This window comes from Leucopleurus acutus (assembly GCF_964270905.1).
Source record: "Leucopleurus acutus genome assembly, chromosome: 1".
Lineage (NCBI taxonomy): Eukaryota > Metazoa > Chordata > Mammalia > Artiodactyla > Delphinidae > Leucopleurus > Leucopleurus acutus.
The window spans coordinates 144,763,326-144,779,949 of record NC_139142.1 but is presented as its reverse complement, the minus strand read 5'-3'; the positions used below and the strand labels follow the sequence as shown (position 1 = coordinate 144,779,949).

Sequence of the window (16,624 nt, the reverse complement as noted above, 5' to 3'; positions counted from 1 at the left end):
ACAAATACCGTGTGCTAACACATATATATGGAATTTAAGAAAAAAAAAATGTCATGAAGAACCTAGGGGTAAGACAGGAATAAAGACACAGACCCACCGGAGAATGGACTTGAGGATATGGGGAGGGGGAAGGGTATGGTGTGACAAAGCGAGAGAGAGGCATGGACATATATACACTACCAAACGTAAGGTAGATAGCTAGTGGGAAGCAGCCGCATAGCACAGGGATATCAGCTGGGTGCTTTGTGACCGCCTGGAGGGGTGGGATACGGAGGGTGGAAGGGAGGGAGATGCAAGAGGGAAGAGATATGGGAACATATGTATATGTAAAACTGATTCATTGTTATAAAGCAGAAACTAACACACCATTGTAAAGCAATTATACCCCAATAAAGATGTTAAAAAAAAAATGCTCAAGCCTCAAGAGGGAAAATTATTTATCTAAGATCCTGCAGCTAGTGGCAGAGCTGAGGTTAGAACCCAGGCCTTCTATTTGCTAGATTATGGTCCACTTTGTGCTCATAAAACACACTCATTTACACTTTCCCAGGATCTTTACGTGTCTTCCCCACGTAAGGCACACAGATATGTCCCAGAAGCATTCAGAGTTGCAGAATGGCAGCTTCTCAGTGTACTGTCTAGGTAAATGGGCATCATCTTCTAAACCCTCCACCCCTGCTCAAGAAATACTTCAGAGATCACTGGTAGAACGGGCCGGTGATACATCTAATTTTCTCAAGCAATGTGAAATGAAAAGAACACTGAGCTGGGCTTTGCAAGACCTGTGTTCTAGTCCTGGTATTTTAGCAATTCTTTATGTCATTTCAGGGGGCTCATTTCACCTCTCTGAGTCCAGATTCTTCACCTGTCTGTGAGGTGGGAGTAATTCCTCTGCCTTATAGCCTCAATGAAGTGCTAATGAGGTCCAAGAGGCCACAGATGGGGCAAGCAGTATAAAGAATTCTACAAATACCAGAGGTTATGCTTTAGAAAAGCATCTCCATAAGGTGCAATGTCTCAGTGTTTGACAATTACTATCATTTCTATCAATTTCTGATTTCTTCTCTACTTTTTGTCATATTCTTTCTTTTCACAGATTGTTGCATTTCAGCAATTGCCTGAGGACTGAACTGACTTCTCTGACCTTCTACCTTCCACCAAATCAGAAGTGGATGTCCAGTTAGGATTCAATCCCTCTGGGAGGCAAGGTGTCGAGAAAGGAGGTCTGGCCTTTTTTACTTTTCTAATTTCTTCCTCTCAACAATTACCTCTAAACCCCACGGCTTCTTCCCCAACTGAGAAGCCACAGGGTCTCTGTCTCCTCCTTGGATTGCTTGCTGCTCTCTCTGCCCATTTAATCTGCTTTCTTCCTGTCCCAACATGCCCAGTCTTTACTTTGCCATCAGGTCCACGTCAGTTCTAACATGCCATTTCCAAATACCAGTTCCTCCGACCCCATTTCTCATTGACTCTGGTGAGCCCAGAGATACTTAGAGTGTGTGTTTTATCTATAGGAGAGGATTAGTCTGTGGTCCGGCAACAGCAGAAAATCTCTCTGAAATCCCACACAGTTCTGAGTTCAGTAAATTCATCACAACAGAGTTGGTTTAAGCAAAGAGCTTCAACCATCCCTAAACATGTGTGTGCTGAAGAAACTGAACTTTTTGCTGTAGAACTGTACAGCAAAATATTATCACACACACAAGTTACTTACCTCTTTAAAAGTGCAGTAGATAGTGTCATGATAAATGGTAAACGACTTAACAGGAAATTGTGAGGTAAACCATGGGCTGTCTACACAAGATAAAGCCACGCAGCCATTAAAAACTGTATTCACAAAGAAGGATTATGATATAATGTTAAGTGTACAAAGCAGGATAGGAGTGTATATACCATATGACCTCAGCTATGTAAAAATATTCATAGAGGGCTAAGGAGTGGGTGAAGTGAGTGAAGGTGGTCAAAAGGTACAAACTTCCAGTTATAAGGTACATAAGTTCTGGTGATGTAATGTACAGCATGGTGACTGAAGTTAACAATACTGTATTGTATATTTGAAAGCTGCTGAGAGTAGATCTTAAAAGTTCTCATCACAAGGAAAAAAATTTTAACTATGTGAGGTGATGGCTAACTAAATTTACTGTGCTAATCATTTTGCAACATATAAATATATCAAATCTTCACACTGTACACACTTAAAAATAAGACAGTGTTACATGTTAATTATATCTCAATAATATTAACTGGCAAAAATATTCACAGAAAAGAGACTGTAAGGAACCTGCCAAAATGGTAACAGTGACTATCTCAACGGTGAGATCAGGGATAACTGTGACTCCTCCTCCTTCTTTACACTTCCTATCTTTTTCATGATGAGTAAGAAACACTTTTGTAATCAGAAAGATAAAAACAAACTTTTAGAGGGAAACAAAATGCAGTTTAGTAGGTCAAATGGATACACATAAAGAAAAGAAAACCACACAGGAGATTTCACTCAACTTTCCTTCCTTGAGTAGCTTGTAAGAGACTCGTGGACCTGCTGGGCTTAGTCCGCGGAAACGACAAAGCATCAGTACCTGAGAGAGCACTGCGTGAGTGCTCCTGTGGCGGGAGGTGAGAAAGATCTGCCCTTCTGGCAACGAGGTCTGCGAAAGGGGAATTTTTCTACGTATGACGCTTCTTCTGGCAAAGGTCCACATTTTCTATATTTTAATCATGGAAATCTTTCTAGAATGGACTTCATATTCCTTAGCCTTCTTAAAGGGAATGCACAGAACATACATTTTGCCTCCATGCTCACTCAGGGTCCGCACGGGGGGCATCAACAATCATCCAGGGAAATCAAATACAGGGCTTAGTGTCCCTTTGAAACCAGATAGCTACAATTTTTTTTTCTTTTCTCTTTTGGCCGTGCCACGCGGCACGCAGGACCTTAGTTCCCTGACCAGCGATCAAACCAACGCCCCCTGCAGTGGAAGCGCAGAGTCTTAACCGCTGGACAGCCAGGGAAGTCCCAGACGGCTACAATTTCTGAGGTCTTGTGCTTGTCTTGTTGTTTTCTATCCTCTTTCTCCTTATCAGATAGGCAGTTGCAGCTCTCAGTGTGTAGGTTCTCACCTTGTATTTGGCTCTGGCACTACAGCTATCTCCTTCCTTCTTCCGCCCTGGTCTAGTTTACTGCAGGCTAATAAGCCTAGTAAGCAACTCACTTATTAGTGAGTTGCCTAAAATAAAAATCAGTAAGCTTAGAGTGAGGGTTAAGGGCTGTTCATAGGCCTTTTTCTCAGCTATAATCCACATAATTAAGGTTGCTGAATATGAGGCATTAGATAAATGAGGTAGTCAGGAATTACAATTTGATGTGTTAGTTATGCCATGACTCTGTTTTTAAAAATAAAGATAACAACCTAAATGGAAAACGAATTTGAAAAAGAATAGATACATGTATATGTATAACACTTTGCTGTACACCTGAAACTATCACGACATTGTTAATCAACTATACTCCAATATAAAATAAAAAGTTAAAAAAAGGTAAAGTGCTTTATTATTGTTATTTTTAAAATAAAATCTGTAACACAGATTTCCCAACTTTTTAAAGCAACAGAACCCTATTTACAAATGAAATCTTGCTTCGAAACCGAATAATCAAAATAGTTAAAAGCAAAACTACTCTGGGTGATTCAAGGGGGTAAGGCCCAAGCCCTGCCTTCTCAGGCTCCCCTCCAACACCATCTGGCACCCTCTTAAGCACCTAGGCAGAAGCCAAAGACCAAGAGCAGTTTCATAAAGCACCAGACTAATGCTATAATATTTGCAAAGTAACCCAAGTTGAAAGATGTAATCGATTTCATTAAAACAACCACAAAAAAATATGAATAAAGCATCAGGATCTATGTGGTAAGGGAGTAGATGCTTCTGTGTGGCTTAAGAAGAACATTTTATTAAAAATATCTTATTGTTATAGCTTTAAGAGGAAGTCCTAGTGCTGATCTAGTGCTGATCAAATCTCTTTGGAGAGAAGTCAGAGGCATATCCCTGGAGCCTGGTTAAAGGGCCTCACACAGGACAGATGGGTTCCAGCAGGCTAGCCTGCCTTTTCTCACTCCAATACCTCACACTCTCAGTGCTGGGGAAGCAGTCTGAGGAACTTTCCTGTGCCTCTTACCTGGTTATCTGGGTGGTTGACAGTGAAGTAGCCCACACAGACGATGACCTCATGAAGGAGGCTTTCGCAGGAGACGTGGCTGCAGTGGCCCAGTAGGGAGCTGGCGATGTGCCGGAATGCAAGGGACAAGCCCTCTGCCCCTACAATAGACTAACAAAGACAAGGACCAGTTAGAACTCCCCAGCCCAGGGACAGCCAGGGCTGCAAATCACAAAACACACCTGGGTCCTGTGCACCTTCTGCCATGATGCCAGAAAAGCATATGAAATTTCTAGAGCACTGTGCTTAACAGTTCAGTTCAGGGATTCCTGCTCCAATAAACGACCATAATAAATGCAACGTTTAAACTGAAAAAAAAAAAAAAAAAAAAAAACCAGAAAATAAAGCATAGCAGACCAAATGCCTGTACTACGTGGATCAAGACACTATTCACCTAAAGCATGAGTATTTATCCCATTTTTAACAAGGTATTTTTTTTCTCATTGCACAGTCTCACTGTAGAAAATTTGGGAAAATATAATAATACTAAAATTCACCTGTAAATCTACCATTTAGCTAACTTCCAATACTTTTTTTTTTTCTGAAGGAGAAAATATTTTCTTGTATGCAGGGATAAAAATATGACTCTAATTATTTACTTATGTTCAAATAGAAAAGAAATATAAATAACAATTAGTTATTCAAATAGCTCTTGTGCTCCCAAAGTAATGTAAAAAAACCCAACAACCTCTCCCTGCCCCCCCAAAAGAGCACAAAAAACAAACCATGAAGCCCCCTCAGCTATGAGGCTTCTGGGATCCTTTCTCGAGACAGTCAAAGGGCTGTTGGTGGTGGGCGACGCGGGAGGAGAGCCTGAGTCTGTCTGTGCAGCCTGAAGCGTCTATTTAATAAACATGTCAAACAGACAGAGCGACAGGAGGGCAAAGGGGAGAGGCGAGGCCCACAGAATGCACTCGCAGCCCACACTGGAATGAAGCACCACTGCCAGCCTGTGGGAAAAGGCAGTGTTTTAAACTCATCTCTTGATTTGAGGTCTTGGCTGGCTTGAACCAGGTCAGATACTTTGCAGCTTGGAAGTTTCAATGAATTCACTCTGCCTAACAGCCGGGGAGGCACAGTCTTTTTAATAAATACTGTTGAAACAAAATTACTACTAAATTTTAAGAGTGCCTTCTGTCTCCGTTTCATTGCACTGAGACAAAATGTTTTTCAAGCCCCAAAGAGACTTCAGGAGGGCCCTGCTCCTTTAAATCAAGTAGTGACACCTTCTCAGCTCAGCCCTTATTTAATTAGTTGTGTCCAGCTTGCTGTGACCCAGTGCCCTCTGTTTAACCTTCACTGATAAGAGCAGGTCAAGGGGCATGTAAGTTTGAATATAAAAATTAAACCAATTTATCAAGGAAACTATATTTCCTTTTTAGCCAGAATTAATTGCCAAGTCAGTACATTGATTTGTTTCTTGAGACCACCTTCAATTGTAAAAACTGTCAAAGTATATGCACTATACAATATCCGGGATCTCAAGGCCATCTGTGCCAATATGAATTCAGAGTGAAATCAGACTCTTTGCTGAAGGGAGAAAAATATTTTGACAGCCTTATTAGTATATAATGAAATGGAACCAGTTAAGAAAATATTCTAATGGATAATCTTTTGTGACTACTATGCGATGAGTTCTCAACCAAAACAATCACATAGGTTTATGGCTTCAAAGAAGGGTGCAGAAGCACTGGGAATGTTGCATTTGAAACCTAACCTTTTGATTCAGCATCTGCAAGATGGTTTGGGTAAATTCTTCACCTTCAGAATATGAGTCAGTCCACATTTCCTGAGGGCCTACTATGTGCTAGTTAGCACAGTGCCTTTATGTAATCTCATTTAAACCTCAGACTTGTGAGGTTAGTGTTTTTAATCTCTATTTTACAAATGAGAAACTCAGTGTTAAGGATTCAAATGACTTGTCCAAGGTCATACAACTTGGTAGTATGATGGCTCAAAGTCAGGTCAGTCTGACTCGAGACCCAGAGGTCTTGATGAGGATGCTTCTCCATAACAGCTCTACAGAGATGCATTCTTGCGATGCACTGGGACTCAAACCATCAACATGTCTTACACTGTCTTGTCTAACTCTTCAGAGGGTCAGACCATTTATCTCATTTCAATTTTCTTCTTCAGTTCCTTCAATCCTCTCAGGCAATTCATAAATTGTCTCCCAGATTTTTTCTGAGCTCAGACCCATGCTGTACCTAAAATCTCTTTTCCTGTGCTTTATAAACATAGTTCCTGAAATCTCACTTTTGACAAGTAAGTTGTTTTAATGAACTAGAATATGAGTTTCTCTGACCATATCTATCATAAAAATAATACTTTTCTCCTAAACTCACCCATTGCTTTACAATGCAAATATTGTGTATTTGTATGCTATTTACTTGAGTATTGCACGATTGATCAGGTGTCTATCTATGGCAATGATGTCTATGTGGTCAGATGCTTTGCTTTAGCTTGCTCAACAGAGTGTAGTGGTTAGTTAAAAAAAAGGACTATAAATCTTTGACAGCCGTCCCACTGAGAGATGGGGCCTATGTCTTCTCCTCTTGAATCTGGAAGGCTTATGACGGATTTAACCAAGAGAGGATGGCTGATATGTAACCATATGACTTCTGAGGCTAGGGCATAAAAAAGCTATGCAGCTTCCGTTGGTTCTCTTGGAGCAGTTGTTTTCCAGGAGCTTCGTCTCAGGAAACTCCTACTGAGAACCCAGACACCATGATGTTTTGAGAAGCCCAAGTCACATAGAGAAGCCATATGTAGAGTCTCTGGCCAGTAGTCCTTGATGAACCTAGTCTCTGAGTAATCAATCCCAGGCATAAAACATGAAAGTGAAGGAGCCTCCAGATAATTTGAGCTCCCAGCTATTTGAGTCAATTTGCCCCTCTTCTCCATACCCCCCAACCCCAGTCATTCGAGCCCCTCAGCTGAAGCCCTACATCGTGGAGTAGTGACAAGCCACCTCCACTGTGAAAAGCCCTGCCTGAATTCTGGACTCACAGAATCTGTGATCATAAAGGTTGTTGTTTACCCCACTAAGTTTGTTTGTTTTTCAAATGTATAAAAGTAACTGGAACAGTAAGGTAATCATTGGTAGATGTATTAAAGGACCTGATGTTAGAAATTCTAGGTATCTGGGTCCCTGCACACACTGATGAAGCATAAGAGAAAAACATGTGCTCGACTTTGGGCACCAAAAGGATGGCAGCCAGGAGGAAGGTCCCTGAAGGCCTTCCTGGCCCATGCACTGGTTAAGGGGAAAAAGGTACCTGGGAACAATGTCTGGGGAGAGGATGAGAAGCAGTGATGGCAAAATTGACTAAAATAAGACAGGAGAGTCAGAACAGAGAAAAGGAAAAGAAGAAAAAGCAGGAAAGAATTAAGAGAAATATGGAGTAACAGGAAGGACAGAGAAGAAAGAAGCAAAAGAAGTGTTAGGAACCAGCCACAAAAGGACATTCCCCTGGGGAGGTGGGCATCTCACTCTAAGAATGGCTCGAACTCTCGAGTCACCTTGGTGTTTCTCCTGGGGTTGTGGCAAAAGCGGCTCAGGTAGGGAATATATTCTGGGCTCAATACGGCAAGGAGCTGCAGAGGAGAAGTCGTGGTTTCATCTTAGTTGGGCATGAAGGGCTCCAGAAATAGATTTTTGACTTTTCTAACATTATTGGCCATTGTGCCTAAAGGTCATGAGGGAGCAGGGCTGGTTGGAGTTCACTGGTTCTTTTGAGTAAGGCTGCACAGGCTGTGAGTTCATGGAGGGCTGGGGGTAGGGCAGGGACCTGGGGCTCCCTGACACTCAGAGTGACTGATGGAATAAATGGCTGACTTAATGTAAATGCTTGTGTATGATGTGGTGACCCCTGAAGCAGTATAAATCCTGGTCAGAAGACCCATAAACCAGGAGCTCAGGAACATTTTTAGGTATTTGCTTTTCATAATCCCTGGTAACAAAAGAAATCACTCTAGTTGGACCTAGCTGATGGGTAGCCTGCTGGTCTCCATATTCTGAGGGCATAAAATTAGCATATCTTGATTTCTAAGCTGTTTCCAGACGGAACACAATGGGGTTGGGTCTTCATAAAACACAAATGTTACGTTCAACCCAGAGGCAAGAACCATTGGCATTCTCTGGAGCAGGTACCTCTTGTTCTAGGTGTGGCTGTAAACTCTCAGAACTTTACAGATTGTGTAGCTACCACCTAAGGCTAGTTCAAGTGCTTTGAAAACTGAAAAGCATTAACCCTAAGGAAGAGATTTCTGTTCTTATGATGGATAAACTAACTCTACAAAGTTGAAAGATACTGAATCCAATGATACGACTTACTAATTTCCAGTTGTGAAGAGAATGACAGGAAGACAAGAACTGCACATTTGTCACCAGCTACAAAACAGAAGTGTTTCTTCCATCTTGCGATGACCAAAGACCACAATTTTCATACATTTGTATCTCTATAACCTTTTTCCCTTTGAGCAAAGCAATTCATCTAAATTATGGGTTCATTATCTGCCAAGTTTGTTCCCTTTTTAATGAAATCACTTGACAGTTAATAAACTGAAAGAGAAAGTCTACTCCTTGGGGCTTGCTCTGTTCCAAAGGTTCAGTGTTTTTGAAAATTAAATTTCCTACATGAAAAACAATCTGTTTCTAAGCTGACAGTCTGGTGTTATAACATAAAGCAAGTTTTCTTTAGCTATAAAAACTTAGTATTTATAGGGGTTTGCACATTTAACTACACATGCACTTTACGTTGGATACAAGTCAGTTAAATCATTCATAGACAGTCATATCAATCAAAACAATTTATCTAATTTTGGTCGTGTTTATATAAGAAACCATTACTTTCCTTAATATTTAAATGTTTATGGTATGATAATGCCTTTTCTAAAGAAATCAAGACAGAAGATTTATAAGTAGCAGAATGGCATAGGCTTGGGGCCATGGGTACCAGTCCTGGCTCAGCCATGTGTAACCCTGGGAAATTACTTAACTGCCAGCTTTTCCACCTGTAAAATGGGTATAATAATATTCTGTAGGGTAGTCATGAGAATAAATAAGAAAGCCTATGCAAAGCACCTAATCCAGTTCCTAGAATACAGCAGCTTAATAAATAGTACGTATTATTATTCCCTGTATTGTAGCTTATTCCTTATGCCCCAATCCAGGAAAAGAACCTCTCACCATATCTACACAAAATTATTTACTCTTGGCTGGTTAACCAATTCCTGGTACCTGAAAAGCAGGCAGGTCAAGAGCTGCAAAGCTGTTGAAGAAACGTAAACTCTGAATGGCCACTTGGACTGTGTTCTGAGCGTAACTCTCCTTGGGACTAGAAGTGCCGGGGTCCGAGATTGTGCCATGGAAGAGGACACAGTAGAGCATATGCAGAACTCCAGCCAGGTCTGTGGCCTGAAGAGCAGCTGTCAGTCCTGTGGGATCCTGGCGATTATTGTCAAATATGCTGTGTGACCTGATAAGAAACATTCAACTTTTTAACAGAAATCTACTTAAAGGATGCTAGCATTTTTATAGGTCAAATGGAACATGACAAGCAGACCGTTAAAAGCAAACCATGTGAGTGGTGTAGTAAGGTAACAAGAAACCTCCAGGAGTAAATGCAGCCCTCCCCCCAACCAAGTGCACTGCGGCCCGCCCTTTTCTCCAGCTGGGAGACCGGGCTGCTGCAGCAGTGGCAACTGAGTACTCTGCAGCCAGGCTGAGGCTGCTTCCACCCTTTGCAGCCTAGATAGCCTCACTTTGTTTAGATTCCAGGCCTGGTGGAACTGGACAGAGTCCATGAGAGCTGTTGGGACTCAGAACTCAAAACACCATGGCTTCCTTTCTGGATACACAAGGGAATCTTCTCAGGGGAGGCAGTTACTGGGAAAGTACGAGGCCTCAAAAACCCAGTAGTGTGTTGGTATACCGTGACAGGGAGACACTTCAACCGCTTCTGAAGGCACAGTTCCATCATCAAGGAGTATTGGCAGGACAGGTTGTAGGGGCCAGGCTCTCAAGAACAAGCTAGTGCTGGATTAGCTTTGTACAAATCACCTTGAAGTTAGCTTAGCAATTGTGGCAGGCAGTATGGATGAGCAAGAAGCAACGGCAGTGGCAAATGAATTCCTCAAATCAATGGGAAAGGAAGGGTTTGCTAAATCCACCTCACTCTGGAACTCAGGTATGCGTGAAGCATCTAGTGATCAAGAGCCTACAATTTTAGTAAATGTGGCTGCTAAGCATTCATTCACCCTTTTTGCCCCTAGAAACCATACCCAGGTTTCTCTCCCCTTCCCACAGCCAACATGCTTCAGGTGGGGCCCCCTTCCTATTCACTCTGGCTCAAGGGTATGTAGGCCTAAGGTAAGGGGAACATGGAGGGAGATTCTTGGGCTGAAATGCCTGGAAAGAAGCCCTCCCTTTTTCTCCACAGGTTTGAATCTGAAATGTAAGCTGCTGCAGCCATTTGTTCTAACCACTGCACAAATCCTCAGGTCTCTGGGCTGTTCCAAGTGGGTCAGTCACCTTTCTTCATGGGACACAGCTTTTTCTCAGGAAGGGAAGTTACAAGTCCCTGCTCAGTGTCTCCCTTTAACCTGGTATGATCTGCATAAAGCTGAGCAGAAGTGTCTTTATGTTTCTGCCACAGGATGATGCCCTTCCCTATTTAACACTAATATAGGTCCCTCCCATTCCTTTTTCTGTTGTTGTTGTTATTGTTCCTTTCAGCTGGAATCTAGAATGGGAGAGAGGCATTAAAGATCTATGCTTATCTCATAAATTTGCCCAGAAGCACTGAAGAGATGCCACTAAGTAAATATGAATTCGAAAGTGCTGGCTGGCAAGTTTCTAGTATCTTGTCTAGTTTTCTAATCTATAACTTTTTAAAGGGATTATATTATTCATTCTAATTTGTTAGTTTCATCAAAGTATAGTTTTATTCGTAACTGTGGTAAGCATTTGTTTCCTGAATGTGCACTATTTCTGATAGTCTAAGAATGTGGGATGACACTTATACTTGTTCTCTTCTTAAGAAAGCAGGTCTTATGAAATACTATCATCTCATTTGCATGGCAGGACCTGCTAAGTACATTCACATCTTCCACCCCGCCTCATTTGTAGTTCTTCATAGTTGGTAGAGAAGGTGTTGTTCTCCTCACTTCACACATGACACAACCGAGACCCTCAGAGATTCAGTGAGATGTTTTAGGTCATAAACATTTGTCAGTGGCAAAGGCAGGGGTACTACCAAGAACTGTTGACTCTTTAAAGGCAGGGCTTTGTCCAAAGACCAAAACATCCAGGCCAAACAGGAGGTGACCTCTTCTTTCGTCTCCATGCCTTTTCTTAAATCAAATCTCGGGGTTAACTGAACACTGTTAAACAAAGTACACAGACGTTGTAATGTAATCCTGATCATCACCGAGAGACACTTTCTGTCTTATGGGACTCAGTAAAAACAAAAAGTTAAGAAATTATATTTATTTGCTTACAGGCACATCTGAACCTTTACACAAACTGTTAGCTAATGTCATTTCAGTTCACCCTTCCTTCCTTCCTTCCATTATAGCCATGAGAGTTAGGGGTCAGACCCCGACTAAAGACGTGAGTAGAGATTAATGTGTCTGAGTTTATTATATAGATTCCAAAAAGGGGTCTGTGTTTGTTTAACAATGACTGCCTTTTAGAACCAATGACAAGTCAGAAGACATTTCTCCCTAAAGCTAATTTCTAATAGGCTTTCAGAACCTTGGGGATGAGTGACATCACTGCTGGTGACAACATTTTTTCTTCTTTGTGATTCAGAATGGTCACCTCCCCTTTACTGCCTGTGTTGCTTTTAAACTGATTATTAGCATATTCAAATGCAGATATTCAGGAATATAGCTTTATTATTTAGAAAACTTTGTAACAGTTAATCTTTGCAAGCATTTATGAAATGACATGAATTCACTGCTATTACTTGTTTAAAAAAATAAATAAAAAAAAACCCAGCAAGTGAAGATCATCAGAATAGTTTCTCTTCTCTCCACCCCACCCTATTTAGGAAAATACCAAACTATAAAATAACATAACTCAGGATCTTTTGCAATATTCTTCTGATGAAATAAAAATGTTGATTCAGAAAAATCAATTAAATTAGCATTCAAGAACTCAGATGTGGAAATGGTTCAAAATGTATATTAATATTGCTTTGTGGAAAAGACACTTTTAAAGTTAGCCTACAGAATATACAGGGTGGAGGGGAGGGGAGAGAGCTTGTCTGCTGCATTTGGCTTCCACAGAACTAATGTAGACATGAAGGGACTTTAGAAAATGTTTACTTTTGATTTAGTCTGAAATACGGATAATTTGTCCTTGAACAGGCCACTGGCTCCTGTTGGTCTTAAATGTCAGCTATAATCACTTTAAGCCTAAATGTTTATAATAAAAAAGTAAAAGGCCTTATTCATATCAGGCACAGGTTATAAAAAGTTTTCTTTTTTTAAATAAATTTATTTTTGGCTGCGTTGTGTCTTTGTTGCTGTGCGTGGGCTTTCTCTAGTTGTGGCAAGCGGGGGCTACCCTTTGTTGCAGTGCGTGGGCTTCTCATGCCGGTGGCTTCTTGTTGTGGAGCATGGGCTCTAGGTGCGCGGGCTTCAGTAGTTGTGGCACACAGGCTCAGTAGCTGTGGTTTGTGGGCTCTAGAGCGCAGGCTCAGTAGTTGTGGCGCACGGGCTTAGTTGCTCCGCGGCATGTGGGATCTCCCCAGACCAGGGCTCGAACCCGTGTCCCCTGCATTGGCAGGGGGATTCTTAATCACTGCGCCCTCAGGGAAGCCCATAAAGTTTTCTTTTAAAAACACATTGAAGATATGAAAAATCAGATCTGAAATTTTGTATATTACACTCTAAGATCTTCTCAATTTTACTGGATTTTAAAGTGTTTTTGTTTGGTCTCTAGGATTAGAGATCTTAGTGGCATATTCATTTCTGTTCATTAATTGTGAGATTCAATCAGGAAAAACTATAACTGGGCCATCAATATACCTGCACAGCTCTTGAAAACCCTACTTTGCCTTAAAGGAGAGTATAGTTGGGCAAAAAAAAAAGCAATAATTTGTGTGGGCATGAATCACCTGCCATCTGTTCTATCTTTGGTATTTTAAACCACTTATGTAACAGGCCTTATTTGGCCCAAAAAAGCAGCTGTGACAGTCGCACACACTATAACCCCCTTTCCCCATTTGTTCCTGGCTTGTTTGCTCTTGTATGCCTGGTCGCAGATTTCTGATTCGGTAACATCCACCCTGATCCCCTTCAGTGCCGGTATCTTCTAGACTGCTCTCCTAGCTTCTTGGATTTTGGCTTTGTTCCCTCCTTTAGATCTGGAATCCCAGAGGCATCTTATCAGAACCTCCCATTTTAGCCTCTGAATCCAGAACACTCCCCACAAAGGTCTGCATAGTGCTGGGAGTGGACGGAGTTAAGTCACTGTCCCTCACAATGATGAATGTGAACTTCACTGTTCAAGGAGAAGTGAATTATTTCTTACAGAGTTATTCCAGCTGTGGGCTCTTATGTACTGGAACAGTCTTAGAAAGCTGACCTTCATCTAGTAACATCATCATTTATCAGGCTTTGTGGTGAGCAAAAGGGACATGATTATCTGTCATATATTCTCTATTGAAAAAGCCAAAGTACCTGTGCTCCAGCAACAGTGACCTGTGATGTATTACAAAATCAAGGAAGACCAGACCCCTGTCCTATAGAATGTTACAGTCTAATAGTGGCAGGCATGTGCATCAGCTTCCTATTGCTGCTGGAATAAACGATCACAAGCTAGTTGTTCAAAACAACACAAATTTATTCTCTTAAAGTTCTGGGGGTCAGAAATCCAAAATGTCTCACTAAGCTAAAATCAAGGTGTTACCAGAGCTGGGATCCTTCTGGAGGCTGAAGGGGAGAATTTATTTCCTTGCCTTTTACAACTTCTAGAGTATGGTTGCTCCTTGGCTCCTGGCCCCTTCTTCCATATTCAAAGCCGGCAGCATAGCACCTTCAAATCCCTCTCTAACACTGACTTTCCTGCTTCCCTTTGAGATTACACTGGGCCCACCTGGATAATCCAGGCTACTCTCTCCATCTCAAGATCCTTAACCATTCCTGCAAAATTCCTTTTGCCATGTTAGGTAACACATTCATAGGTTCTGAGGATTGGGATACAGGTATCTTTGGCAGGGCATTATCTCCCCCCACCCCTGATTTTTTTTTATTGTGGTAAAATACACATAAAATTTACCATCTTACCTGTTTTTAAGTTTACAATTCAATGGTATTAAATTCGTTCATAATGTTGTACAACCATCACTACCAACCATCTCTGTAAGTCTTTTTTTTTTTGTGGTACGCGGGCCTCTCACTGTTGTGGCCTCTCCCGTTGCGGAGCACAGGCTCCGGACACGCAGGCTCAGTTGCCATGGTTCACGGGCCCAGCCGCTCCGCGGCATGTGGGATCTTCCCGGACCGGGGCACGAACCCGTGTCCCCTGCATCGGCAGGCGGACTCTCAACCACTGCGCCACCAGGGAAGCCCTCCATAACTCTTTCATCATGTAAAACTGAAACTCTATACTCATTAAACAATAACTCCCTATTCCTTCCTCCCCCTGGCAACCACTATTCTACTTTCTGTCTCCATGATTCTGACTACTCTAAGTATGTCATATATGTGGAATCATCATATAGTATTTGTCTTTTTGTGACTGGCTTATTTCACTTAGCATAATGTCCTCAAGTTTCATTCATGTTGTAGCATATGGCAGAACTTCCTACCTTTTCAAGGCTGAATAATATTCCATTATATGTGTATACCACATTTTGTTTATCCATCATCCGCTGATGGACACTTGGGTTGCTTCCGTTTTAGCTACTGTGAATAATGCTGCCATGAACATGGGTGTATAAACATGTCTTCAAAACCCTGTTTTCAATTCTTTTGGATATATATCCAGAAGTAGAATTTCTCAATCATATAATAATTCTATTTTTAATTTTTTGAGGAATTGCCATAACATTTTCCACAGCAGCTATACCATTTTACATTCCCACTAACAATGTACAAGGGTTCTAGTTTCTCCATATCCTCACCAAACCTTGGTATTTTCTTTTTTTTTTTTTAATAGTAGCCATCCTAATGGGTGTGAGGTGATATCTCATTGTAGTTTTGATTTGCATTTCCCTATCAACGACATGGAGCATCTTTTCATGTGCTTATTGACCAATTTGTATTTCTTCTTTGGAATTCAAGTCCTTTGCCCATTTTTTAATTGGGTTATTTTGTTGTTGAGTTTTAGGAGTTTTCCATAGTTCCTGGATATTAACCCCTTAACAGATATATGACTTGCAAATATTATCTCCCATTCTCTGGGTTGTTTCTTTACTCTGTTGATATTATATTTTGATGCACAAATCAAAAAACTTTTCATGCAGTCCCATTTGTCTACTTTTTCTTTTATTGCCTGTGCCTCTGGTGTCACATCCAAAGAAATCATTGCTAAATCCAATGTCAGGAAGCTTTTGCCCTGTGTTTTCTTCTAGGAGTTTAATTGTTTTAGGTCTTACATTTACGTCTCTGATCCATCTTAAGTTATGGTGTTAGATAAGTGTCCAGCTTCATTCTTTTGCTTATGGATATCCAGTTTCTCCAGCATCATTTGTTGAAGAGACTGTCCTTTCCCATTCAATGGTCTTGGCACCCCTGTCAAAAATCATTTGGCTATAAATACAAGAGTTTAAGTCTGTGCTCTCTATTCTATTCCATTGTTATATATGTCTGTCTTTATGCCAGTACCACACTGTTTTGATTACTGTAGCTTTGTAGTAAATTTTGAAATCCGAAGTGTGAGTCCTCCCCCTTTGTTTTTCTCTTTCAAAATTGTTTTGGTTATTTGGGGTCCCTTGAGATTCCATATGAATTTTAAGATGGGATTTACTATTTCTGCCAAAAAAAAAAAAGCCTTTGGGATTTAGATAGGGAGTGCAAGAAATGTACAGATTTATAGATTGCTTTGCATAGTAATGACATCTTAACAATATTGTTTTATAATCCATGATCATGGGATGTGTTTCTAATTTATGCCTTCTTTGATTTCTTTTGGCAATGTTTTATACTTTTCATTGTATAAGTTTTTCATCTTCTTGTTTAATTCCTAAGTATTTTATTCTTTTTGATGCTATTATAAATGGAATTTTCATAATTTCCTTTCCAGATTGTTCATAGTATATAGTGTATATAAATGCAACTAATTTTTGTGAGTTGACTTTGTAGTCTGTTACTTTATTGAATTCATTAGTTTTAACAGCTTTTTTGTGTGGAATCATTAGTAGTTTCTACATATAATATCATTTGCAAACAGAGAAAATTTTA

General features: G+C 40.8%; 1 protein-coding gene across 1 annotated transcript in view; it reads right to left on the bottom strand.

Annotated features, from left to right (window-relative positions):
• The window catches only part of SCAPER (S-phase cyclin A associated protein in the ER), a gene marked incomplete at its 3' end in the record, with an annotated part of 494,945 nt that overhangs the window by 35,085 nt on the left and 443,236 nt on the right, over window positions 1-16,624 (bottom strand). Inside the window, exons 28-29 of the mRNA XM_082835986.1 lie at window positions 9,450-9,687; window positions 4,169-4,318 (exon numbers count right to left, since the gene is read on the bottom strand). Of these exons, the coding sequence (XP_082692112.1) occupies window positions 4,169-4,318; window positions 9,450-9,687 (388 nt within the window). The remainder of the gene's footprint in view (window positions 1-4,168; window positions 4,319-9,449; window positions 9,688-16,624) is intronic.